Consider the following 25,490-nt stretch of genomic DNA (forward strand, 5'->3'; position numbering starts at 1 on the left):
TGGCCGGGAAGGCCCTGTTCTGTGCCTTTGGCCCACGGTGGCCCAGGAAACGATCCTCCCCTCTGCTGGGGTGCAGCAAGGGGCGGGTGACAGGGGTGGGTGACAGGGGGCGGGAGAGGCTCATCTCCAGCTGGCTTGTGCCTCTGAACTCCTCCCTCCCCCCAGGCCTGTCCACAGGGGCTTGGGATCAGCCAGAGAAGTCAGGCTGCTCACTAGAGCGAGGACACATAAGGTTCCTTGGCCAGACTGAGTCCTGCTTCTGGAGGAACAGTGCCCAGCCCCACCCCTTGCTCTGTGCCCCCCTCCATTGCTGAAGACTTTGACCTTGTGTTTCAGTCCTGGCTGGTGGGCAGAGGGCTGAAGTCAACACAGCCCAGAGAGTCAGGAGCAGTCCTGCTGGAACCTGCACCCCCAGGTCATTTTTCTCCCGACACCTGGCACCAGTGGTAAGTGAAGATCTATGCCTGAGCTGAGACGGGGGGGGGTGGGGGGGGTGGGGTGGGACAGAAACAACACGGTGTCTTACCCAGAGTCCTCTCCAGGTCAACAATCCAGGTTCAACATCAGCGCCTGAGATTGGTGACCCAAAAAAGGAGAGACTTGGGGAAATGTCCCCCTGAGAAATGACACTGTACCTCCCCTGGCGTGCATGTCAGAAGGGAACCCCAGGTTAAGAATGCCACCTCTCCAAGTCTCAGTTTTCCTTCTCCGGAACACAGAATCTTTGACCAAAGTTTTTTTTAATTATGCTATTGGTTGGTTGATTTGGTATGGGGTGATTGGAATTCACATGTGCCACGCTCTGTAGGTGGAGGTCAAAGGGCAACTTTTGGGACCGTGTTCTCTCTTCCCACCATGGGGATCTCAGGAGTGGAACTTAGCTGGTCAGGTTTGGTGGCAGGCACCTTTACCAGCCGAGCCATCTTGAAGTCTCTGCATGTGGGATCTTAACTCATCTGTCTCACAGGGTAAATTTGAGGATTAGAAGATAGATGAATAGACAATGCCCAGCATTGAGCTGTATCTAATAAATACTCCCTAGACAGTCTTTATCAGTACACTGGGGAGGGGGCTTGACTATTAATGTCTCATAACCGGTATCCCAATTTAAAGATAAACTGGGAAGATCAACCGCACAAGGTACAGCCACACGGTGTGTGGAACCCTGCAGAACTGGCTTGTGTTCATCTCTGTGCCTCTTCATTACGGCTTTTTGGTTTCACTAGTCCTTCGTGTTCTCCATTAAGCTCACGTGATAGTCGGAGGCACAGGCTGCCTCCTCTGATTGCTTTCTAGGGGACAAAGATTATAAGCAGAGAGACAAAGAAAGTCAGACTGCTGTGAGGTACATTCAGGCCGAACTGGGTGAGATCTGGAGTCCCACACGGGCAGTGTGGCCTTGAGTTGTGCTGCCTTGGCTTCAACTTCTGTTGCTGGTTTAGGATGATTGAGGAGGCCATCTCTATCAGAGATGGGGAGCTGTGAGGGGGGAGGGATTGCATTGTCTCCATTGCGTTTTGTGTCTTAGTGATGGTAGGGTCCAAATAGGCTCTCCTGTCCCATGCTTATATTGACTTTATAATCTCTTTGTCTCTGTGTGTGTCTCTCTCTATGTCTCTCTGTCTCTGTCTGTCTCTGTCTCTATCTCTCCCATTCTCTCTCTCTCCTGTCTATCTGTCTTTCTCCCTCTCTGATGAATGCTGTAACTTCGCTGGTTCATCTTCCCGAACACACACTCCAAGCATGCTTGATTAGAATAGCTGGCCATAAAGTAGAATTGCACCACTAACATAAAACTGTCAGCAACCACCAGGAAATGGTTGACTTAATAACAGAGCTATGCATGAACAGGCCCAGAAGTTCATTAGTGCATGCGTGAATGATGTTACCCGAGGCTAGACCATGGCTTGTATGGTCTGGCTCCTGTTCCTAATGAGGACCTTTATACGGTAGGTACTTTAATAACAGCTACTCTCGTCAGTGTCAAATGTAAGGAAGGTCTCAGAGTCTTTCCTTCCCAATCCTCTCCCACTGACCGTCCCACAAATGATGCATTCAGGTTTCAAAACAGCAGGACTCCCAGACGTAGGCTATTTGTCTGCCCCTGCTAATCCTTGGATTTTTCAAATCATGTGACTAACCTGAACACAGGGAATCACAGTTGGGCTAGCCTAGGCTCTGCTTGTCTCGAACAGGTTGTCTTGGGTCATAACCTCAGTGGCCTCCACTGAAAATGGGTACATCTCCTCTAGGGTTGTTATGAAGATCTCAATAGGTTACGTATTGACAGTTCACACTGACACACAGACACACACATACATAAACTCACACATGGAGGGACACACAATCACACATACAGATACATAGATATATACACAGGCATGCCCACAAAGACAGACAGACACATATACACAAAGATACACACACACACAGACACATGCACACATGCACAGAAACACACACTGAGGGACATACGACCACACATACAGATACATAGACACACCCACACACAGAGGGACACACACAAACACACATACAGATACATAGACACACACACAAGCTGGAAACCAGGCAGCTGCAGCCCTCCCCCGACAGAGACAACTCTTTCCCCCCACCCCCACCCCCACCCCTACCTCCCAGGAAATGATCCTCATCTCACAGCCCTGGCTCAGGTAAGGTCTCGCCTTTCCTTGGTTTCCTATCTGCACAGGGATATCTAGTTCCTCCTTGAAGTTCCACACAGTGCGGAAAGCTGGGACCCGGGTGGCGCTCGCCTCTCTCCTCCCCTTCCAGCTGGTTCCTGAAGCCATCATTAGAGCTCAACTTCACATGGCTCTGGGTTTGCCCTCCCACAGCCAAGCTTTGATACAAAGTTTCTTCTTTGTCTTTTTTTTTTCCCCCTTTCACTTTTGAGGCAGGAAGTTACTATATAACCTCTGGCCTTGAACACGCAATCCTCCTGCCTCAGCCTTTTGAGCACTAAAATCACTAGTGTACACTGCCAGGCCTACTTCTCAGGTCCCTCTCCCCCTCTCCTTCTTTTTCCTTCCCCTCCCCTTTCCCCATGATCTTTTTGAGACATGGAATTGCTATGAGGCCCACACTGACCAGGAACTGGCAGCATCTTCCTGCCTCAGGGTCCTGAGTTCTCAGATTAGAGATGTCTTTCCCTATCTAGAGCCCCGGAGCCCCATCAGCTCTCCCCCTACCCCACCCCACCCCACCCCTGTCTTTTCCTGGGTTACTCAGTAGTGTGAGCATGGGAACAGAGCATCAGAGAGAGCGGATTAGGTTCTCTTTCCAGCTCCTGTCATGACCTCGAGCTGACGCTTCTTTCTGGGTGCCTCAGTGCCTCATCTGTAAACTGCTGCTTGTATGAGCTCCCAAGCACCCAAGGGTTTCCTCCTTGGTGTGTGTATCCACTGTCTGTCCCAGGCCGGGATGAAGGGAGCAATGGCTAAGAGCCGTCTTCCCACCGAGTGTGCTGCTGTAGGGAGCCAAGGGGCTTTGTCAACCTGCAAGTGTGCAGACAGCAGGCAGGCTCAGTTCACATGGAGCAGCTCCCTGGCTTCCCTGAACTCTCTTGGCTCAAACACTGAAAATGCACTGCCCGGGAGGGAGCACCCTAACCCTGGGCAGGCTAGGAGCTACTCTCTTATCCAGATGATTGGCCAGGCTCACACAGTCAGAGTGTCAGAGGTAGGCTAAGCTAAGCATGTCTGGCCTGCTAATCCAGCACACTATGAGCTTCTAATATTGTGTACTATGAACTGTGTATTGAGTACTTAGTATTAAGTATGTGTACTGAGTACTTGTGCTGTGTACTATGTGCTGTAAACTGAATACTTGTTCTGGGTAGCACTGTGTGCTGTATACTGAGTACTTGTACTGCTATATACTGTATGCTGTGTACTGAGTACCTATACCTGGTACTATGTTCTATGTATGGAGTACTTGTACTATATGCTGTGCACTGTGTACTTGTATACTAAGTACTAGTACTGGGTACTTTATGCTGTGTACTGAGAACTTGTACTATTATATACTGTGTGTTGTGTACTGAGTACTTGTACCAGGAGTTCTGTGTACGGAGTACTTGTACTATATACTGTGCACTGTGTACTTGTATACTGAGTACTTGTACTGGGTACTGTGTGTTGTGCACTGAGTACTTGTACTATTATATACTGTGTACTGTATACTGTGTACTGAGTACTTGTACTATCATATACTGGGTACTTGTACTGTATATACTGGGTACTGGGTATTTGTACTGTATATACTGTGTGCTGAGTGCTGAGTACTTGTACTGGGCACTGGTTACCATGTACTGAAGGTCTCCCAGGCACCATAACAGGAACCACTGCAGAGCTTGGCATTGAATCCTCAAGACAGCTGATGAGACTGGAGCTACTCCTGTTTTGCTAATGAAGTGGTCTGGGGGGGAGAGAAGGGGGAAGAGGGGAGGGAGGGGGGAGGAGGATGAGGATGGGAGGGGCCGTTCCCTAAACTCCTAGCACCCAAGCACAGGCTTCAAGCTGCCACCTTCTGTTTATGGACTTGGTACCAATTTGGCATCTGAAAGCCCAGCAGAGTCCAGCTTTTGTGGCCTGCCGCCACCCTCGCTTTGCAAAACTAGGCCATATTGAGAATGATCCGCTGTTCAGGGCCCCAGGCCCATGTTGCCAGGAGCCGGGGTCTGAGGGAGGCCGGCCGAGTGTAGAGGGGGCAAGAGTTTGGCCCTTCCGGACACACAGTTCCCTTGTTCTGCCTCGCAGGAGCTGTCTGAATAGAGCAAGGTCAAAAGCGGCTAGGCCTAAGCATCTGAAGGTGTAGCCCGCCCTGGAACCCACGGCAGGCCTAGTCTTCTGCCAAAAGAGCAAGTTCTGAGGGCAAACCCCACGTCAGGCATGCTCAAAGCCCTGTGGGCTAGCTGGCAGCGTGGCGCATAGTAGAGGTGCAGAATTTACTTGAATTGGAGTTAAATTCCAACACCAACACTTACTGGAGATGTGTGTGTGAGAGGTACTTTCCCATTCTGAGCCTCAGTTTCCTTATCTGTAAAATGGGACTAAAACAAAGCAGCCCTGACCTCAGAAGGACACTGGAGGCTTAGGTACAAGGATATGTGACGCTGTAGTTCTGGCGCAGGAGCACAGTAGGTGTTCGCTGAGGTCGGCTCTCTGTAGAACTGGAGCTGTTTGGCTACTGGTGTCACATTTGTCCACCCCTGAGCTACGTCTGTCTAAGCTGCAGCTCAAGGAGCATGGTACCCAGTGCTGACAGCTAGCAGGGGTGAGCTCTGCTATTTGAAGCCAGTACTTCCTGACCACCAGACCACCAGATCACCCTGAATACCAGTGGCCAGTACCAACCTCGGCGGTGGGACACGCAGGGAGCTGCCACGATTATCAGCCAAGTGACCTTAGGCATGTGATTCGCCTCTTCACACCTCAATGCTTCTCCTTGTAAGCTGGGAACACTGAGGATAGAAAGATGGCTCAGCAGTTAAGAGCATAGTCTGCTCTTCCACATGACCCAGGTTCAGTTCGAGGGGGTGGGGGGGGGTTGCTCCCAGCCATCTGTATCTCCAGCTCTGGGGGTTATATGTCTTTTTCTTTTCTTTTTTTTTTTTAAGATTTATTTATTTATTACATGTAAGTACACTGTAGCTGTCTTCAGACACTCCAGAAGAGGGCACCAGATCTCGTTACGGATGGTTGTGAGCCACCATGTGGTTGCTGGGATTAGAACTCTGGACCTTCGGAAGAGCAGTCGGGTGCTCTTACCCACTGAGCCATCTCACCAGCCCCCTATATGTCTTTTTCTTGGCTCTACCTGCACCCTGCATTGAGGTGCACATACACACATGTGTGTGTGCATACACATATGTAGACACATTTAAAAAAAAGTGGAAATCGTAGCCGGGGAGTGGTGGTGCACACCTTTAGTCCCAACACTTGGGAGGCAGAGGCAGGCGGGTTTCTGAGTTTGAGGCCAGCCTGGTCTACAGAGTGAGTTCCAATGTCAGCCAGGGCTACACAGAGAAACCCTGTCTCAAAAAAACAAAAACAAAACAAAACAAAGCAAAAAAATGAAATCGACCTTGAAAAAAAATCAGATGACTGCCTCTTACATTCTAGAATCTTGGGTTCCTGCTCATCGTCACCAATGGAAGGGACTTGGCAGAGACTTGGCAGTTTATGGTGCTCCCTAAGCCTCCAGGATCCCACGGTGATGGTGGTGATGACAGGGACCCTCCAACTTCTCTCTTGCAGGCTGCTGTGATGCGCGTGGCAGTGATTGGAGCAGGAGTCATTGGGCTCTCCACAGCCCTCTGCATTCATGAGCGTTACCACCCAACACAGCCACTGCACATGAAGATCTATGCAGATCGATTCACCCCGTTCACCACGAGCGATGTGGCCGCGGGCCTCTGGCAGCCTTATCTCTCTGACCCCAGCAACCCTCAGGAGGCGTGAGTAGGGGTTCCGTTGGTAATGTGGGGGCCCATGGAGGTGAGGCCATAGAGGGAGCCTCTCACCACAGTCTTCACCACCAAGGATAATTTCCTAGTGGAAGCCTTGACCTGGCTCACCACATGTTCTAGAGCTTTCAGGTAGAGGAGGTGGGTTATAAGCATGAGGTCATCTATGGCTATATAACAAGACTAAGACTATAAAATAACCAGGCAGGAAAGTCCACCTACCTGTAATCCCAGCACTCAGGAAGCAGAGGCATGGAGAGTCATGGGGACTAACCTGGTCTACATGGCAAGTTTTGGGCTAGCCAAGACTACATAGAGAGACTATTTTTAAAAGATATTTATTGCCGGGCAGTGGTGGTACACGCCTTTAATCCCAGCACTTGGGAGGCAGAGGCAGGAGAATTTCTGAGTTCGAGGCCAGCCTGATCTACAGAGTGAGTTCCAGGACAGCCAGGACGACACAGAGAAACCCTGCCTCGAAGAACAAAAAACAAAACAAAACAAAAACAAACAAACAACCCCCCCCCCCACACACACACAAAGAGAGAGAGAGAGAAATGCTCAAAGCTCATAGCCCTCACACAGCAACAAGTAACAAGCAAGGTAGATGGTGAGAGACAGCCCCCAAGTCTGGACTCGGACCTTCCCACAATAGGTACATGCGCACGCTTCTGTGTGTGTGTGTGTGTGTGTGTGTGTGTGTGTGTGTACAGGAAATAAAGAAACACTGCTGAGGGCTGTGGACCGCCCATTCTGTGATGAATTCTGAGCACATGGGCCTGTGCTTTGCTGTTCTTCCATACAAAGGGGTGGCTCTTAACTCCACAGCACTAATGAATCCAGAGAGCCTCAAGGCCAGAGGATTGATGAAGCTGATGGACAAAGGCACAGACGGTCACAGTGTGCGCTTGAGGACGTGGTGTGACGGAGCATATTCTGTCAACAGCAACCATGGCAGTGATGAGCTTGCCTCCGATGTTCCATTATTTTATTTTTAACACAGAGTCTCGCCACATAGCCCTGGAACTTGCTATGTAGATTAGGCTGTCAAACTCACAAAGATCTGTCTGCCTCTGCCTCCTAGGATTTTAAAGGTGTCTTTCTCCATGCATGGCCTTGATGTTAGCTTCTTGAGGACCTGTAACTACAGAGAAAGAACTAGGCACCAGTCCCAGAGGCTTCAGACAGCATGTACCAGAGAGCACTGCCTGACTGGAGTGGAGCCTATGAGCTGTGTTCCTGGGGAGGTGCTCGGTACTGGGCTTGACCAGCTCAAAGCAAGGTCAAGGCCTTTGCAGTGTAAGCCCAGGCCCCAGGCACCATCCTCAGGGATGCACAATGGCGATGCGTTTCCTCCTGGTTTTCTATCTGGGAAGCCAGGTGTGGAGGAGCTGTTTGGAGCACTGTAGGAATGGACTCAGTGGATGTCTGAGTGTTACAAATGTCTCTGTCAGTGTCACCATAGTGCTGTACAAACTGTGCATTCCGAGCAGTTGTGCGCCCAGGGTGTTTGGTGACCAAGACTCTGGCGTCATTTTGGCTAAGAATAAGTTTGGAGTCACAAAGAAAATGACCAATATTCCAATGAAGTAAGTGTCCAGACAAAGCTAACTTTATCTTGACTAAGAAGTTGTACTCTCCAGACGTGGTTGCGCACACCCAGCACTCAGGAGGCAGAGGCAGGCGAATTTCTGAGTCCAAGGCCAGCCTGGTCTACAAAGTGAGTTTCAGGACAGCCAGGACTACACAGAGAAACCCTGTCTCGAAGAAGGAGAAGGAGAAGGAGGAGGAGGAGGAGGAGGAGGAGGAGGAGGAGGAGGAGAAGGAGAAGAAGAAGAAGTTGTACTCATGGGCTGGAGAGATAGATGGCTTAGCGGTTAAGAGCACTGACCACTCTTGCAGATGTCCTGAGTTCATTCAATTCCCAGCCATCACATTGTGGCTCATCTGTAATGGGATCTGATGTTCTGATAACTTCTTGTGCATCTTTTTTTTTTTTTTTTTTGTTTTTGTTGTTTAGTTTTTCGAGACAGGGTTTCTCTGTGTAGCCCTGGCTGTCCTGGGACTCACTCTGTAGACCAGGCTGGCCTCAAACTCAGAAATTCGCCTGCCTCTGCCTCCCAAGTGCTGGGATTAAAGGCATACGCCACCACACCTGGCTAAATAAAATAATTCTTAAGAAATTGTACTCAGAAGAGCAAACACACAGAGACAGGAAGTGCATTCGGTTTTTGTCCTAATCCAGATGGTGACTGTATCTTTCCCCATTGACTGGGGTCTGACTCTTTACTTTTTTTTTATTTTCTCAAGACAGGGTTTCTCTGAGTAGTCTTAGCTGTCCTCTATAGACCAGGCTGGTCTCGAACTCACAGAGATCTGCCTACCTCTGCCGAGTGGTAGGATTTAATTGAGTCGTCTAAACAGAATCGGTCAGTGCACAGGAAGCAAAGGAGGAAGGCAAGGGAGTCTCAGCTCCAGGTCATCAACGCCTTAGAAACAGCAGAGTCTTTGTGTAACAAAAATTTTACTGGGCGTGTTTGTGTGTGTGTGAATACATTTACATAAGGTCTTACAAGGCAGGCAGCTAAGACGACTTTAATTCCTTGATGTAAACTCAGGTTTTATAGTAATTGGTGGAAGAGACTCAAGTGTGCTCTCTCTTACACTTCCAGGGAGTGGAACCAGCAAACATTCGATTACCTGCTGAGCTGCCTCCATTCTCCAAACGCTGAAAAAATGGGCCTGGCCCTAATCTCAGGCTACAACCTCTTCCGAGATGAAGTTCCGGTGAGCCACGGGGCATATAAGCCATGGTATAGAGAAACTACAGAAGGAGACCATTCCGTGGGTAGAAAGAAAGGCTTATTGGGAACCAAGTCACCAAGGCTATCTATGCGGGGGTGGGTGGGAGGGGTAGTGGGACAAAGAGAAGGGCGAAAAATTGTCTAGACTGACTGGAACCCCAAGATAATTGACCCCTGAGGGTAGGTTAAGAGACTCTCTTGGAGGACTAAGGGTGGTTCCTATTCTGCTTGTCTGATGAACAGAAGCCCACCTTTATGCTTCTATACCCAATAGCAATCTTTCTGTTTACCCTGCCTAAATTCTTCTGTTTAGGACAATGTTACTGGCACTGCTGTTTGGATGGGGGATTTGGACCTAAAGGGGCATAGACAGTGCTGGAGGAGTACTCAGAAGTCATAGATTTATGGTCCAGATTAGTCTGTCTGTCTATCTATCTATCTATCTATCTATCTATCTATCTATCTATCTATCTTTTTATTAGTATTTTCATTATTTATATTTCAAATGTTATTTCCTTTCCTAGTTTCCCCTCCGAAAAACCCCATCCCCTCCCCATCTATCTATCTATCTATCTATCTATCTATCTATCTATCTATCACTTATCTATCTATAATCTATGTAGCTATCATCTAGCTACCTATCAACTATCTACCTATCATCTATCAATTCATCTATCATCTATCTAATCTAATCTATCATCCATGTTTCATCTATCTATCTATCTATCTATCTATCTATCTATCATCTATCATTTATGTAATATATCAATCTATCATCTATCTATCTATCATCTATCATTTATCTAATATATCAATCTATCATCTATCTATCTATCTATCTATCTATCTATCTATCTATCATCTATTTATTTTGGTGGTATTGAGGGTCAGGTCTTTGTATGTCCTAGGCAAGTATCTTGCCACAGAGCTATGCCCAGTCTCAGGTCCACTGAGACTTCTGTCTCTACTCTACTCCTGGTCTTACTCTGATGATAAGTGAAGGGAACAGACTTGAGGCTGACTGTGTGAGTTCAGATTTCAGCTCTCCCTCCTTGCCGTGAGATTCAGACAAATTACTTGACCTCTCTCAGGTCATTGAGCCTGTCTGTAAGGATGCACAGCATCCACCCCAGTGGCTGGTTGGGAAGGTGAAACAACAGAGCCAGAGAAGCAAAGGCTTCAGGCAGTATCTGTCACAAGCCAGCATCCTCTGAGTTTCTGTTATTCCAATGATCCAGTCCACCTGCCCCTGTGAGCCCATCTCTGCTTCCTTCTCAGGACCCTTTCTGGAAAAACGCAGTTCTGGGATTCCGGAAGCTGACCCCCAATGAGTTGGACCTGTTCCCTGATTATGGGTAAGATTCCGGTCAAGTGAAAGGAAGAAAAAGGAAAGGCCATGACTGCTCCTAGGCAGTGGAGGAGAAGGTTTATTCTAGATACATGAGTTAGTGTAGCCAGAGGCAGACACATCCGGGAGAGTCTAGAGTGGACATGGCCAGCATGAGCTGGGCCCCATGAGGAGCAAGGGGAGGGGGAAAGAAAATGGAGAGGGGGGACCAGGTACAGCAGCCAGGAGACCAAGGGTATAGATGGGGTATGGCAGCTATACCCTGTAACAGGTAGGGACTGAGGGATGCTGGGAGAACCTGGAAGCCAGGTCTGCTTTGCTATGTCCTGGTCTCAACCATTTGCACCAGGGTCTGGGACTTAACACCTGTCATGGGCAAAGACACTGGGGCATGACAATTCAGGCAGGACCATGTAGAAGATGGCAAGATCAGGAGCTCCAATCTCCCACCCCGTCTCTGTCCTGGACCCCCTGGTAGTCTGTTTCTGATGTCCAGCCCCTTCCTGTGTTCCAGGTGCACTGGGCTGGTTGGGATGAAATACCAACCAGCTTTGCTCACTAAACACAGGTTATCTATGAGGAAGGGCTTGCTCTAGCTCATGTGGTGTTTGTCACGGCAGCTCATTATCACAATCTAGCAATGAGAAGGGACAATGGGGGTTCCACCGTAGCCTTTGAAGGAAGCACCTGTTGGTTTAAGGATTATTCTCTGGGACTCGCCTTCTCATCCCATCAGCTCTCTACACTGCCACCTCAGAGACTGAGCCTGTTCCTATGGCCCTTGAGGGACACTCAACATTTAAACCATAGCCCTCCACATTGCTAAACCACTCTCAGATGAGGAAACGGAACTTCAGAGAGGCTGAGTGACTTCCCAGGGCCACACAGCCATGTGACCAAGCTCAGCCCATGTGCTCCTCACTTGACCTCATCCCCCAAACCTCACATCTACTTGCATATCCCAGGATTCCATTAGGAAATTTCTCCTTGCATTGAGCTGAACCCTCACTGTTACCCCACAGATGCTACCTAGTGGCTCAGCTCTGTCCATTTTTGGGCACTCAGAATAACACCAAGCCAACCTTCAAACAGCAGACTCTGACCTTTTTTTTTTTTTTTTTTTTTTGCCCGCTCTGACTCTAGCTACGGCTGGTTCAATACAAGCCTCCTTCTAGAGGGGAAGAGCTACCTGCCATGGCTAACTGAGAGGTAAGACCTTAACCTTCCTTTGAGAAGGAACCGGTCCCAGGGACCAAGGTGAGAAAGAGTAGTAGACAAACTCCACGCTGAAGAAGACCTTGGGGGTGCCGTGTGGGAGCTGTCCCTGGTCCTGATCACCACTGCGGGCTGAAGCCATGGTTCTGCATCCTGCAGAGCATCAACCCACTTGGCAGATTTCGGTTGTTATACTTCATGCTCATAGTTCAAATTGGATTGAAATGCTCTTCTAGATCTATTTACATGGTTTCCATAAATTTTCTTTAAAGTGTTTCTCTCCCTTTCCCTTTTTCTTGTCTAACTGCTCGTGTCAGCGTCCCTAGAACGATGTTAAACGATGCAGGCAAGAATGGATGTCCCTGTCTTACCGCTGATGTTATAATATAGATCTTGTAGCGCTGCACATTAGCGAGCATTAGCTTGGGGGTCACATGCATTTATATTAAAGTAGACTTTATATGTTCCCTATATTTTGTAAAGATTTTTTAAAAACTCTGAAAATGAATGGAGACTCTCGTGGGTCTGGAAAGACTTTTTAAAATATGGCCCTTGGGATCCTATTCTGTATTTACTCAATCAAAACCCACAGGGCAAGGGTGCAGATTTGTTTTTCCTTTGTCTTTGTCTTTTTGAGACTGCATAGCCCTGGCTGGCCTGGAACTCACAGAGATCCACTATCCCTGCTTCTTGGGTGTGGGGATTGATGAAGACCCTCATCTCACGTCTAGTAGGTTCAGAATTTTATATGTCAATACATTCTCTGGGTGAGTGTGGTTATCAGCCAAACTTGAGAACCGTGTTGCGTGAGACCTCTCCTGGGGAGACACATACATGACTACGCACTCCACATGGGGAACCCACAATGGACTAAAGTGATTGTTGCATTGAACTCCAACTTGGTGAGCCAATGAATTTATTGAGTTAGTAACAGGAGTATGGGTAAGGGGTCAGTTACAGGAGTTGAGATGACTCAGTGGCTGTTACATCAAAAAAAAACCCCATCCCAATGCAGGTGTGAGCTGCAACCCCGGAACTCCCTGCTCATCTCTGCACAGCTGCACAATGCGAAAATCTCCCCTGGGCTGCTCAGCTGGCCATTACCTGCATAACCTTGGGGAGGGGCCTTGTGAATCTTGTGTGTTCTCTGACATGTGAAGTTTGTTACTTTGTGTATCTAAGAGAATCCCCACTCCTTCCAGGAGAGAATGTTACAAACCGAGGAAATTGTAACACAGCAAACCATTGCCCTGATGTTTACTACTCTTGTCCTTGGAACACTGGGACCCTCACCAGCCTTTTACCAGGTGTCCTACCATGATGAAATTGCATAGTTACCCTTCCAATTGTTAAACTTTCTCGGTTTCTTCTTTAAGATTTATTTATTTTATGTATATGAGTACACTATAGCTGTACAGATGCTTGTGAGCCTTCACGTGGTAGTTGGGGATTGAATTTTTTTAGTACCTCTCTTCGCTCCAATCAATACAGCTTGCTCTGGTCAACTCCACTCGCTCAGGTCCAAAGATTTGCTTATTATTATACATAAGTACACTGTAGCTGTCTTGTGACACACTAGAAGAGGAGGTCAGATCCCATTATAGATGGTTGTGAGTCACCTTGTGGTTGCTGGGATTTGAACTCAGGATCTTCGGAAGAGCAGTTAGTGCTCTTACCCTCTGAGCCAGGCCCACTTTCTAGTTCTTTTGATGGATTTTCAGATACAGAATCAAACCCAGGGCCTCAGATCCTCTGGGAAGACATGCCACTACTGAGCCACATCCACAGAGCCCTTCTCTGGGACTTTGAAAGACAGGGATGAGCCGGGCATGGTGACACACGCCTTTAATCCCAGCACTCGGGAGGCAGAGGCAGGCAGATTTCTGAGTTTGAGGGCAGCCTGGTCTACAAAGTGAGTTCCAGGACAGCCAGGGCTATACAGAGAAACCCTGTCTCGAAAAAAACAAAAAACAACAACAAAAAAAAGAAAGACAGGGATGGATGCTCCAGGGCCGACTCAGGTGTCATGCTCTGACAAAGGTGCATATGACATTGGCTCAGCTCTGCCTCCCCAACCCCAGTCCCCTAAAGTTCTTCTTCCCTTTTGATATAAACCGACATGGTGACAACAGACTGAAATGAGAGACACAGTCTGGTCTTGTGTCCCAAAGTCTCAGTGAACAGCTCACTCCATGACCTTGAGGAAGACCCTTCTGCATCAGTTCAGTGATAGGCTGGAGCCGCCAGAGCAGGCCTTGCTTTCAAAGAGGTATGTCTTAGTCAGGGTTTCTATTCCTGCACAAACATCATGACCAAGAAGCAAGTTGGGGAGGAAAGGGTTTATTCAGCTTACACTTTCCATACTGCTGCTTATCACCAAGGAAGTCAGGACTGGAACTCAAACAGGTCAGGAAGCAGGAGCTTATGCAGAGGCCATGGAGGGATGTTCTTTACTGGTTTGCTTCCCCTGGCTTGCTCAGCCTGCTCTCTTATAGAACCCAAGACTACCAGCCCAGAGATGGCACCACCCACAAGGGGCCTTTCCCCCTTGATCACTAATTGAGAAAATGCCTTACAGTTGGATCTCATGGAGGCATTTCCTCAACTGAAACTCCTTTCTCTGTGATAACTCCAGCTGTGTCAAGTTGACACAAAACTAGCCAGTACAATTGACCTCTTGTCAACTTGACACACAAACGCATCACTAGTAAGCCTCAACCCTTACATTCTCATTCATCCCCAAGATCTAAATAACTTTAAAAGTCCCACAGTCTTTACATATTCTTAAAATTTCAATCTCTTTAAAATACCCATCTCTTTTAAGATCCAAAGTCTTTTTACAATTAAAAGTCTCTTAACTGTGGGCTCCACTAAAACAGTTTCTTCCTTCAAGAGGGAAAATATCAGGGCACAGTCACAATCAAAGCAAAAATCAATCTCCAACCATCCAATGTCTGGGATCCAACTCACAATCTTCTGGGCTCCTCCAAGGGCTTGGATCACTTCTCCAGCCATGCCCTTTGTAGCACACGCGTCGTCTTCTAGGCTCCAGATGCCTGTATTCCACTGCTGCTGCTGCTCTTGGTGGTCATCTCATGGTACTGGCATCTCCAAAACACTGCATGACCCCTTTAGTCCTGGGCCTTCAATTGCAACTGAGGCTGCACCTTCACCAATGGCCTTCCATGGCCTCTCACAGTGCCGAGCCTCAGCTGTTCTGCATGACCCCTTCATGCCTTCAAAACCAGTACCACCTGGGTGACCCTTACATATTACCAAGTCCTGCTGCAGCAGGAGTACAACCTTGGCTATCTCTGGAACACAGCCTCTTTGTGCTTCCAGAAAACTCTTCCCAGAAGATGTCACCTCAATGATGCTGGTTTCTTCTTAATCACCACTAATTTCTTAGCTCCAGCTAACCAGCATCAATAGTCCCAGTAATGCAAAATTTTTGCTTTAGTAGTTCTGGTATCTTGTTAACCACAGCTGATTCTTCAGCTCCAGCTAACCAGAACTACAGAATCTTCACAATCAAAACAGTAATGGCCCTGAAAAGAGTCTTTAATTTTCCCTCTGAAATTTCACAAACCAGACCTCCATCTTCTGCACTGTTCTCAACATTATCTTCCAAGTTCCTACACAACATCTGACAGAGCTCTTAACAACAAATGGATCTTCAAGCACAAAGTTCCAAAGTCCTTCCACAGTCCTCCCCAAAACATGGTCAGGTTGTCACAGGAATACCCCACTCTGCTGGTACCAATTTGTCTTAGTCAGGGTTTCTATTCCTGCACAAACATCATGACCAAGAAGCAAGTTGGGGAGGAAAGGGTTTATTCAGCTTACACTTTCCATACTGCTGCTTATCACCAAGGAAGTCAGGACTGGAACTCAAACAGGTCAGGAAGCAGGAGCTTATGCAGAGGCCATGGAGGGATGTTCTTTACTGGCTTGCTTCCCCTGGCTTGCTCAGCCTGCTCTCTTATAGAACCCAAGACTACCAGCCCAGAGATGGCACCACCCACAAGGGGCCTTTCCCCCTTGATCACTAATTGAGAAAATGCCTTACAGTTGGATCTCATGGAGGCATTTCCTCAACTGAAACTCCTTTCTCTGTGATAACTCCAGCTGTGTCAAGTTGACACAAAACTAGCCAGTACAAGGTAGTTTTCAGATCAGTGGCCCAGCTGGTGCTCATGAATGGAAAGACTTTACAGGGGCACCTGAGGGGAGTTAATGTCCCCACGGGAATGTCCCCTGTGCTGCCCTCTAAGAGGATGTGTCAGAGAAGTGAATTTGGGGGAGGTTTTGATCTGTCTTCTCATCCCAGGTTAACTGAGAGGGGCGTGAAGCTTATCCATCGGAAGGTGGAATCTCTCGAAGAGGTGAGTGGCAGGGGTGTGAGGGGATGGAGGAGGGAGGAAGGAAGATGCTCCCTGCTGCTGGGTCGGAGACCCCCTTCTTAGACTCTCAGGACCCCTGTAGGCCTGTCCCAGGCTCTAACCCCAGGAGGACTTGGGCATTCTGAGGGAGATGTCTGCCTTGATATTGGTGGTAAGAGAACAAGGGAATCGCAGTGGCCAGAGGGACTGGTTATATCTGCCCCCAGACATGTTTTAGAGTTGGATATGCCTTATCCTGGAGTCAGCTCTACTCCATTCTCCAGTCCAGACCCTTCCATGCTTCCCGTGACATCTGGGCTGATATTTCTGCAGTGTCCAGGGACTCAGCTCAGAACACAGGCACACCATCACCACATGGTGATGAGGTCAGGGCCACTATATCCTAACAGCTCAGCTTTGTGGTTTCATTTAGTCCCAGCATGCAGAGCAATGCTTGGCACAGGGGAAGTGTAACATGTCCAGCTGCTGGGGTCAGGTCTGGCCCTGATGGACACCTGGGGTCTGTGGTTGATTCTGAGATGGTTCTCCTCCATGGTTTTAAGACAGTACACACTTAGCAATGTATGTGTCCATGAAGGCCTTGGGGAAATCACCAGGGATGGGCTGGAAACATGGGGTTGCTTCCTGTGTCTGACTTGACAAGTGCTCTGGCCATAGGCAGAGTTGAAGCAAGTGTCCTGGCAAAGAGAAGGCAAGAGGACAGGCTAAAAAGGGATCTCATGGAGGATGGTGCCATCTTGGCTGGATGTGAACTTTTCTTTAAGATTTCAGGAAAGCTCACTTTATGGTACTTTCTATCCAGCAACCCCTCCTCAGGATCACACAGTGTCCTTATGGTAACCTGTGAACATTATTGGCTTTCTCAGCCAGGTGGTGGCAGGTGGCACACACCTTTAATCCCAACACTTGGGAGGCAGAGGCAGGTGGATCTCTGAGTTTGAGGCCAGCCTGATCTACAGAGTGAGTTCTAGGATGGACAGGGCTACATAGAGAAACCCTGTCTCAAAAACAAAACAAAACAAAACAAAACCAAAATAGAAGAGGAGGAAGAAGATGAGGAGGAGGGAGAGAAGAAGGGGAGGAGGAAGAGGACAAGAAAGAGGAGGAATGGAAGGAGGGGAGGAGGAAGGAGGAAGAGAAAGAGGAGGAAGAAGAAAAGGAGGAAGAGGGGGAGGAGGGGAGGAGGGAGGGAAGGAAGAGGGGAGGAGGAAGAAAAGGAGGAAGAAGAGGAGGGAGGGGAGGAAAAGGAGGAGGGGGAGGAGGAGGGGGAGGAGGAAGGAGGAGGAAGGAAAGGAGGAAGGAGGAGGGGGAGGAGGAGAAGGGAGAGGAGGAGAATTATTGTCAAATGAGAGCAACTGAGACTCCAGGGCTAAAAGGGCATTTCTGTGGTCAGAAACCAAGTGAAAGTCAGTGAGGAGATTTGGAGCCAGGGTCATCTGATCCATACCGGGTCCATACCGGCACACCTCACCCCAGTTCCCCATGGAGCAGGCAGCCGTGATGTACAAAGCTGGAGGATGGGGGGGAGAGGGCACAGCACAGTCCTTGCCCCTTCCTGTCCCTGACTTGTTCTTGCTGCCAGGTGGCAAGAGGAGGAGTGGATGTGATTATCAACTGCACCGGGGTGTGGGCCGGGGCCCTGCAAGCAGATGCCTCCCTGCAGCCAGGCCGGGGCCAGATCATCCAGGTGAGGAGACACTGGTCCATGGAGAGCTTGCCGGGTCTGCTCCCGCCACTCCAAAGCTGGCGCCACTTCAGGGTCCATGTTGATGGAGTGACTGCAGACTTTGAGGAAGGGACTTACTGAAGAAATAAGGACCAGCCTACTCCCTGCCCTGGTGTTCTGGGATTTTGTGCAAAGTGCATGTAGGGACCTTTTCCCCATATAGGAACCATAACACAGCCTTGAGTTACAAAAAACCAGAATCTTTATGAGGTGCTTATCAAGGGCCAGGTAAAGGCGCCTAAACACCTTTTTTTTAGTTGATCAGTTAGTCTGTAGCACAGCCCTTTGAGATGGTCCTATCATATCACATCACCATCTTAACCAAAGCACAGAGATGTCAAATAACATATGCAAGGATGCACCACAGAAAACAGTGAGCTGAGGGTTAGAACCCAGGTAAGCCAGCCTGTGGGTGTCACCATTATCCTATGCCTCTTGTGCTATGTGGGGGTGTACACGCTTGCCATTTGGGGGCACACCAATAGGTGTGGCCATATGCATATATGGATGTGCACGCGCGTTTGTAGGTGTGCAGGGGTGTGTGTTCCTTGGGTGTCTGTTTGCTCTTTGAGCTCAGGTTTTCCTGTGAATATATGGTGAGGGCATGGGATACTTCAGGGAGCATGGGAAGCTGCCAGGTGACCCTCCGGAAGTCCTAGGTCAGAGGGGTCACGAGAGAGCTGAGCACCGAGGGAGCAAGCAGAAGGGTAAACCGCTGACCTTGACCTCACTCCCTGACAAGATGCATCTGTCTTCACTAACAGGTGGAGGCCCCTTGGATTAAACACTTCATCCTCACCCATGATCCCAGCCTTGGTATCTACAACTCTCCGTACATCATCCCAGGGTAAAACTCTGACTGACCTAAGGTCATACAAGGGGCAACTTCATGGTGTCGTGACAGCCCATCCACCCAGCCGGTGTTTTTCTTCCAGGGTTTTATAAATAAGTTTAGGCAATGAAATCCCTGGATTGGCGAGATTTCGTCCTGATTAGACTTTACCTTGAACATTTCTTCTGGTAGCAGAGGTGGTAAGGCCAGGGCAAAGGGACTGGATACACAGGTAGTGACGTCGAAAGTGGTTGGAATGTTGTAGAGGGCGTGGGAGAGCAATTGTTCATAATGTTGGTGGTGGCGACAGCGTTGGGGGATGGCTATTGGTGCTGAATTACATCATTGTGGCAATGTTATCAGTGGGGAATAATAGTCCTGAAGGGGCTGTTGACAGGCACGGGGGTGTTTGAGTGCAAAGTCAAGGAGATCAACTCATCGATGGTGATGGAGAGGGACTGGTATCCACTGTAGATGAAGACCAATCATGTTTCTAGTGTGGCGGAGATGATGGTTTTAGAGCCGGTGATAGGTGGTATAGTGGTGTGGTGGTGTTTTTATTGGCATGGTGGAGATGTCAAAGCCGTGGTGATGTTGCTCTGGTGATAGAGATGGTGACAGGGTCGGTGTTGATGACATTGCTGGTGGTATCAAGGTGTTGATAGAGATGGTGGTACTGGTGATGATGGTGATGCCAGGGACAGTGATGCTGGGGATAGTGATTGTGGGGGGGGAGGCTGTGTGTGTGATGGAGACCTCAATGGGGGACCTCAGTGGGGTATGAGTGGGGTGTGTTTAGCAGGGGCGGCAATGCTGACAGGAGTGGGTGACTCGGAGGATGGGATAGTGAGGGAGAAGGAGAGGGAGAGACACCTCTGTCTGGAGGACTTCATTTTCCTAAGCCCTCTTTATTTTGATATAGATCCAAGACAGTTACACTCGGAGGTATATTCCAGCTGGGGAACTGGAGCGGGTTAAACAGCGTCCGTGACCACAATACCATTTGGAAGAGCTGCTGTAAACTGGAGCCCACCCTGAAGGTGGGGAGGGGGTGCCCTCAGACAGGGCAGCTTGGTCCTGATGGGAAGATGCCTCCATAGAGATAAGTGGGCCAGTTAACCCCAGAGAGAGACTGGGGTATGTGGTACACAGTACATATACTGGGGTATACAGTATACAGTACACAGACTGGGTGTCTTAGGGTTTTACTACTGTGAAGAGACACCATGACCAAGGCAAGTCTTATAAAGGACATTTAATTAGGCCTGGCTTACACTTTCAGAGGTTCAGTCCATTATCATCAAGGTGGAAGCATGGCAGCATCCAGGCAGGCATGGTGTAGAAGGAGCTGAGAGTTCTTCATCTTCATCTGAAGGATGCTCCAGAAGACTGTCATTCAGGCAGCTAGGATGAGGGTCTTAAAGCCCACACCCACAGTGACATACCTATTCCAACAAGGCCACACCTCCTCCAACAGGGGCACACCCACTCCAACAAGGCCACACCTACTCCAACAAGGCCATACATCCTAATGGTGTCACTCCCTGGGCCAAGCATACACAAACCATTACACTGGATTATACAGTACACAGACTGGGGTACATAGTATATGGTACACAATACACTGCAGCCCGTGAGAGTACTTGGAAAGTCCTTGCTGTGCACTAATGCCACTCTCATTGGCCCTTCAGAGAGTTCCCCTCATAGGGTGGCTCTCAGTCTTCACAGAGAGCAGGTGTTCTTGCATGTGAGTCTCCATTTTCACATCTGCCTGATCTCAGTGACAAGAGCAGTGGGGAACAGTGTTGTGGTTGGTGGTGACCAAGTGCAGGGCTGGTGATGGTAACATGCTAACATCAGGACAGTGGCTGGTGGTGGAGGCTGTCATTTCTATAGATGAATTAGCATATGGTGGCAGACAGTAAAGGACATGGCCCAGGGAGGTAAGACGTGCTGCGCAGCAGTTAGCTGGGTTTGGATCCCAGAAATCATGTAAAGACAGATACAGCAATCCACGTCTGTAATCCCCATGCACCTATGGGATTGTGGAAGGTGGAGACCCTGACTCATCAGGCTTGCACGCCAGCCAGCCCAGCACACACAGTAGTGAGCAGAGCTTGTTTCAAACAAGGCAAAAGGTGAGGACTGATACCTAAGGTTGTCCTCTGACCTTCATGTGCACACACCTACACCTACACAGGCACACTCATGCACGTATATACTCACACACATATACACTTATACACACTCACACAAACCCACACATACACTCACACACAGTACACATACATATGCACTTATACATACACTTATATGAACACATATACACACATACTAACATACAATACACATACATATTCTTATACACACACGCACACAAACCGACATATACACTAACATATAATACACATACATATACACTTGTATACACACTCACACACATATACACTTATACATACACTCATACAAACCCACACATATACACACACTAACACATAACACACATTCATACACACTAACACACACTCACACAATACACATTCATATACACTAACATAAACTCACTCAACACACATACATATGTGGGGCATTGGGCTATGCACAGATGGCCTGGTTCCAGTCGAGGCTAGATCTTGAACCCTGGGAGAACCCGATGGGTGGTAATTCCCACCGACATGGGACAGCAGGCGTTCAACCATGTCTCCTGGAACCCTGGCTCCTGTCAAAGTTACCACCCCCTCAGTCCCCAGAGGAGAAGCGTGGCTAACAGTCAGGTAGATGATGTCCCAAGCTTCTGACCTTCAGGCTAAACTCCTCTCCAGTTACCTAGCAACAGTAAAGATAACAGCCTACCATAAGAGGGGCTACTTGGCCCCACCTCGCTCTCTTACTCTCCTTACTCTCCTCTCTCTCTCTTCTCTCCCTCTTCCTCTCTCTCCCTCTTCCTCTCTAGCCTTTCTTCTCTCTCTCCCTTTCCTCCTTCTCTCCTCTTGGCCATGGCCAGTCTCTCTCTCTCTCTCTCTCTCTCTCTCTCTCTCTCTCTCTCTCTCACCTTTTCTCCTTTCTCCCTGCCTTTCTATAATAAAGCTCTAAAACCATAGACTGTCCCTGTTCATTAAGGCCTTCTGCGCTTACTCTTGCCTGTGTGGGAACCTCTCTCCCTCAGCCCTCTCTCTTATAACCCCGGGGCTACAGGGTGTCTCCCCAGGACCCCTGGTATCAGGAGCTGCCCCTTGTCCACCACCCCCCGTCGAGTGGGGTCAGTGGCTTAGATGCCCACCTGGGGCCGAGTGGAAAGCGTCTGACAGCCCTCCCGCATCCACCTGCCCAGAGCATAGAAGGAACTCTGGCTAGACGTGGGCTATCCTCCCTCCCCCCTCCTTCCCCTACACCCCCTTTTAGTTCCCACATATATATACACTTATACATACACAAACTCACATGTACACACATACTCACACACAATATATATACATACACACTTATACACATACACACATTTATACTTACATACATATTCACACACATACAGATTCATATACACATTTACATTCACCCATACATACACTCAACTCACACACACACATACACACTCACACACTCACACCGTGGGATGATTGCTAACTTGTGATTAAATACTGTGGTGACTAGTGAAGGAGGTGGCCATGAGATTCTAAAAGCTAACTCACAGCTGCCGAGATAAAGGTAACACACTTTTTTTTTTCCAGAATGCAAGAATCGTGGGTGAACTCACTGGCTTCCGGCCAGTCCGGCCTCAGGTCCGGCTAGAAAGAGAATGGCTTCGTTTTGGATCTTCAAGTGCGGAGGTGTGTTGTGTCAGAGGAAGTGGTGTCCACCCTAGCTCCAGCAACAACGGCACGGCCATTCCCCGGGAAAAGTCACATTGTGAGATCAGAGCTAGAGGTGGCCACCCTCCCCTCTCCCTTCCCCCCCACCTTCCTCCCCCTCCCATAAATGGGGACACTGGAGACTTGAGATGGGAAAGGGCTGAGTAGAGAGATATGGTACTTTATGCCAGACTGCAGGGTAATACTCAACTTTTCAGGGTCTACTCTGAAGCCCTTTGGATAGGATTAGCTTTCTCAGTCCTGAGAGAAAAAAAAAACAACCCAGGACCTCCATTGGTGGTGTTAGCAGCGTAAGCCAGACCACTGGTGAGGAGCTTTCTCCTCTTATCTCAGATAGGGGTGCACGGAGGGTATGGATATAAATGTGTGTGTGTGTGTGTGTGTAGACAGGGGAGTGTGTACAGATGATTGTGTGCGTGTGTGGAAGGGGCCGTGTATGTCCCTACAAAGTTGAACGTGTGGAGGTGTGGCAGCAGACCACTATGATGGCAAGGTTTTCCGGTCCTGCATTTCCTTTACTGATTGATGAAGCACCCTCACCCTTCAAGCAGAGTGTACACCTCCTCAGACAGTGCCCTTAAGCTAGTCACAAACCCTGCCCACCACCCTAGTAAGGCACTGATGAAGCTCAGGACATCCCGTTACCCAAGGCTCTATAGAAGGCCCCTGGTCTTCCGGTATAACGAAGCTTTCCTGACCCCTCCCTGAGATCCCTCCCGCACCTGGCCACCGTCTCTCTTGCTTTTCCCAGGTCATCCACAACTATGGTCATGGAGGTTACGGGCTCACAATCCACTGGGGTTGTGCAATGGAGGCGGCCAACCTCTTTGGGAAAATTCTAGAGGAAAAGAAGTTGTCCAGGTTGCCTCCATCCCACCTCTGAGGACTCTAGTGATCACCCGTGCCCCAAGACGACACCCCAACCCCTTCAGCCAGTGATACGCTCCTGGATGATGCTCTCTCCCCAGCCCCACCCCCAGCCACTCCCCAACCCACCCCGACCACTCCTCCAGCCCCGCCGGCCACTCCCACAGCCCCACCCCTGGCTTCCTCTGGCAAAGGCATGAAGGGAGGAAATCTTGCTGCTCCTGCCACTCATCCACTGCTGTCTGGTCCTTCCAGTGCAGTGATTCTTGCTGGTCCTAACCAAGGCTTGGGTGAGATAGGCAAGATCTACGTCCATGATGTAATTCTTCTCAAGCCGTAACGACAGTACTAAGGCTGGTTGTACCAGGTAGCAGGATCTGCATTCAGACCTATATGGAGTGGTCTGGATCTTTTGCTTAGAACTCTGATGAATGGTTCACAACACACCCCATGTGTATCTGTAGTGATGGGAGGAGGGGGTTAGGAGCAGGACGATGGGGAGAGGAGGAGGAGTTGGAGGAGGGGCACTCCACCGGTCAGCATTATTAAAACACTGGATATCCAAACTCTCTTCAGGACTGATCCTGAGACATGACTTCCCCTCATTCTCACCACCTCCGAGAACACTGTGGCCTTGAGGAGAGTTAATCTAGCTTGTATGTGTGAGGGGAGGGGAAAGGCGGGGAGGGTATGGCTCAGGCCTTAGAGCAGGCTCTAAGGTGCTCTACCACTGAGTGGAACCCTGTCTTCTTGAGGTCTGAAATCAGAGAAGCATATCACCTTGGACACAGTGAATATCTTCTTCCTAGCCTTTGTTAACTTATGTCTGTGTATATCAGTGTGAGCATCCGTGGTCATATGGATTGGGGTCAGAGGACAGCCCATAGACATCAGCTTTCTCCTTCCACCATGTGGGATCCGGGGCTCGAACCCAGATCATCAGGCTCGGCAGTAAGTACCTTACCCACAGAGTCAGCTCAATGTTCCACCAACGTTTTCTGAAATCCTCTTGCATGTGGAGAGAAACAGACGGCATTCCCACCAGTAAATGGAAGATTCTGGAACACGGCTGCTTAAAATTAGGTCCCAGCCCCATTGCTGGGTTTCAGAGGTAAGGCAGCCGCCCCCCCTCTCTGCGTGTGTGTGTGTGTGTGTGTGTGTGTGTGTGTGTATGTGTGTCTGTCTGTCTGTCTGTCTGTCTCCATCTTTTTCTCCCTCTCTTTGTCTCTCTGTGCACATACAAGTGTGTGTTTCATTTTTGAGGGTGTCTCATGAGTCTGTCTCCTCAAACTCACTACGTTTCTGAGAATAACCTTGAACTTCAGACCCTCCTATTTCCACTTCCCAAGTACTAGGATTACAGGTGTGTACTTAACTTTGAACTTAAAAAAAAATGCTTCAAGAGTTCCTTTTTCTCTTGGGTAGAATTATGCCCCTCTTCATGTAGCCCCTGGAGAACACGCCCACCACACCGCCTCTCAGCGTCTTTCCTACTGGATCTGGGTTGTTTGAGGATGAAGACATGAAAAGAACCTGCTGGGGGACGTGGGGGGAGGAAGAGGAGGGAGAAGAAGAGGAGAGGGAGAAGCAGACGAGGCAAAGGGAAGACTGTTTCCTAGGAGAGCTGAACTGCCCAGGAATAACTTGAGACTCAAGGAAATGTGGCTGGGTGTGGTGGCACCCAGGGGAGGAAGATCAAGAGAATGTGGATAGCCTGGGCTACACTGTGAAAGTCTGTCTCAAATATCAATAAAATAAGGAGGAGGAAGAGGAGGAAAAGGAGGAAGAGGAGGAGAAGAAAGAAGAAAAAGAAGAAGAAGGAGAAGGAGAAGGAGAAGGAGAAGAAGAAGAAGAAGAAGAAAAGAAGAAGAAGAAGAAGAAGAAGAAGAAGAAGAAGAAGAAGAAGAAGAAGAAGGAAGAAGGAGGAGGAGGAGGAGAA

General features: G+C 48.9%; 1 protein-coding gene across 2 annotated transcripts; it reads left to right on the forward strand.

Annotated features, from left to right (window-relative positions):
* The first annotated feature begins 290 nt into the window (after positions 1-290).
* Dao (D-amino acid oxidase) lies at positions 291-25,347 on the forward strand. Of its 2 annotated transcripts, XR_015046985.1 has the most exons (12): positions 291-446; positions 6,279-6,478; positions 9,160-9,274; positions 10,570-10,646; positions 11,783-11,848; positions 16,185-16,239; positions 17,840-17,944; positions 18,748-18,830; positions 19,738-19,855; positions 22,544-22,642; positions 23,436-24,662; positions 24,977-25,347. XR_015046985.1 is itself a non-coding variant. In XM_021163454.3 (11 exons), the coding sequence occupies exons 2-11, from the start codon at positions 6,288-6,290 to the stop codon at positions 23,565-23,567; spliced, it is 1,041 nt and encodes a 346-aa protein (XP_021019113.1). In that variant the 5' UTR covers positions 291-446; positions 6,279-6,287; the 3' UTR covers positions 23,568-25,347. The 2 variants fall into 2 exon arrangements, 1 of the variants encoding a protein (XP_021019113.1); XM_021163454.3 differs by having other exon boundaries at positions 23,436-25,347.
* Positions 25,348-25,490: the final 143 nt, after the last annotated feature.

Source organism: Mus caroli, unplaced genomic scaffold, assembly GCF_978045245.1.
Source record: "Mus caroli unplaced genomic scaffold, Mus_caroli_1 scaffold_4, whole genome shotgun sequence".
NCBI classification, from domain to species: domain Eukaryota; kingdom Metazoa; phylum Chordata; class Mammalia; order Rodentia; family Muridae; genus Mus; species Mus caroli.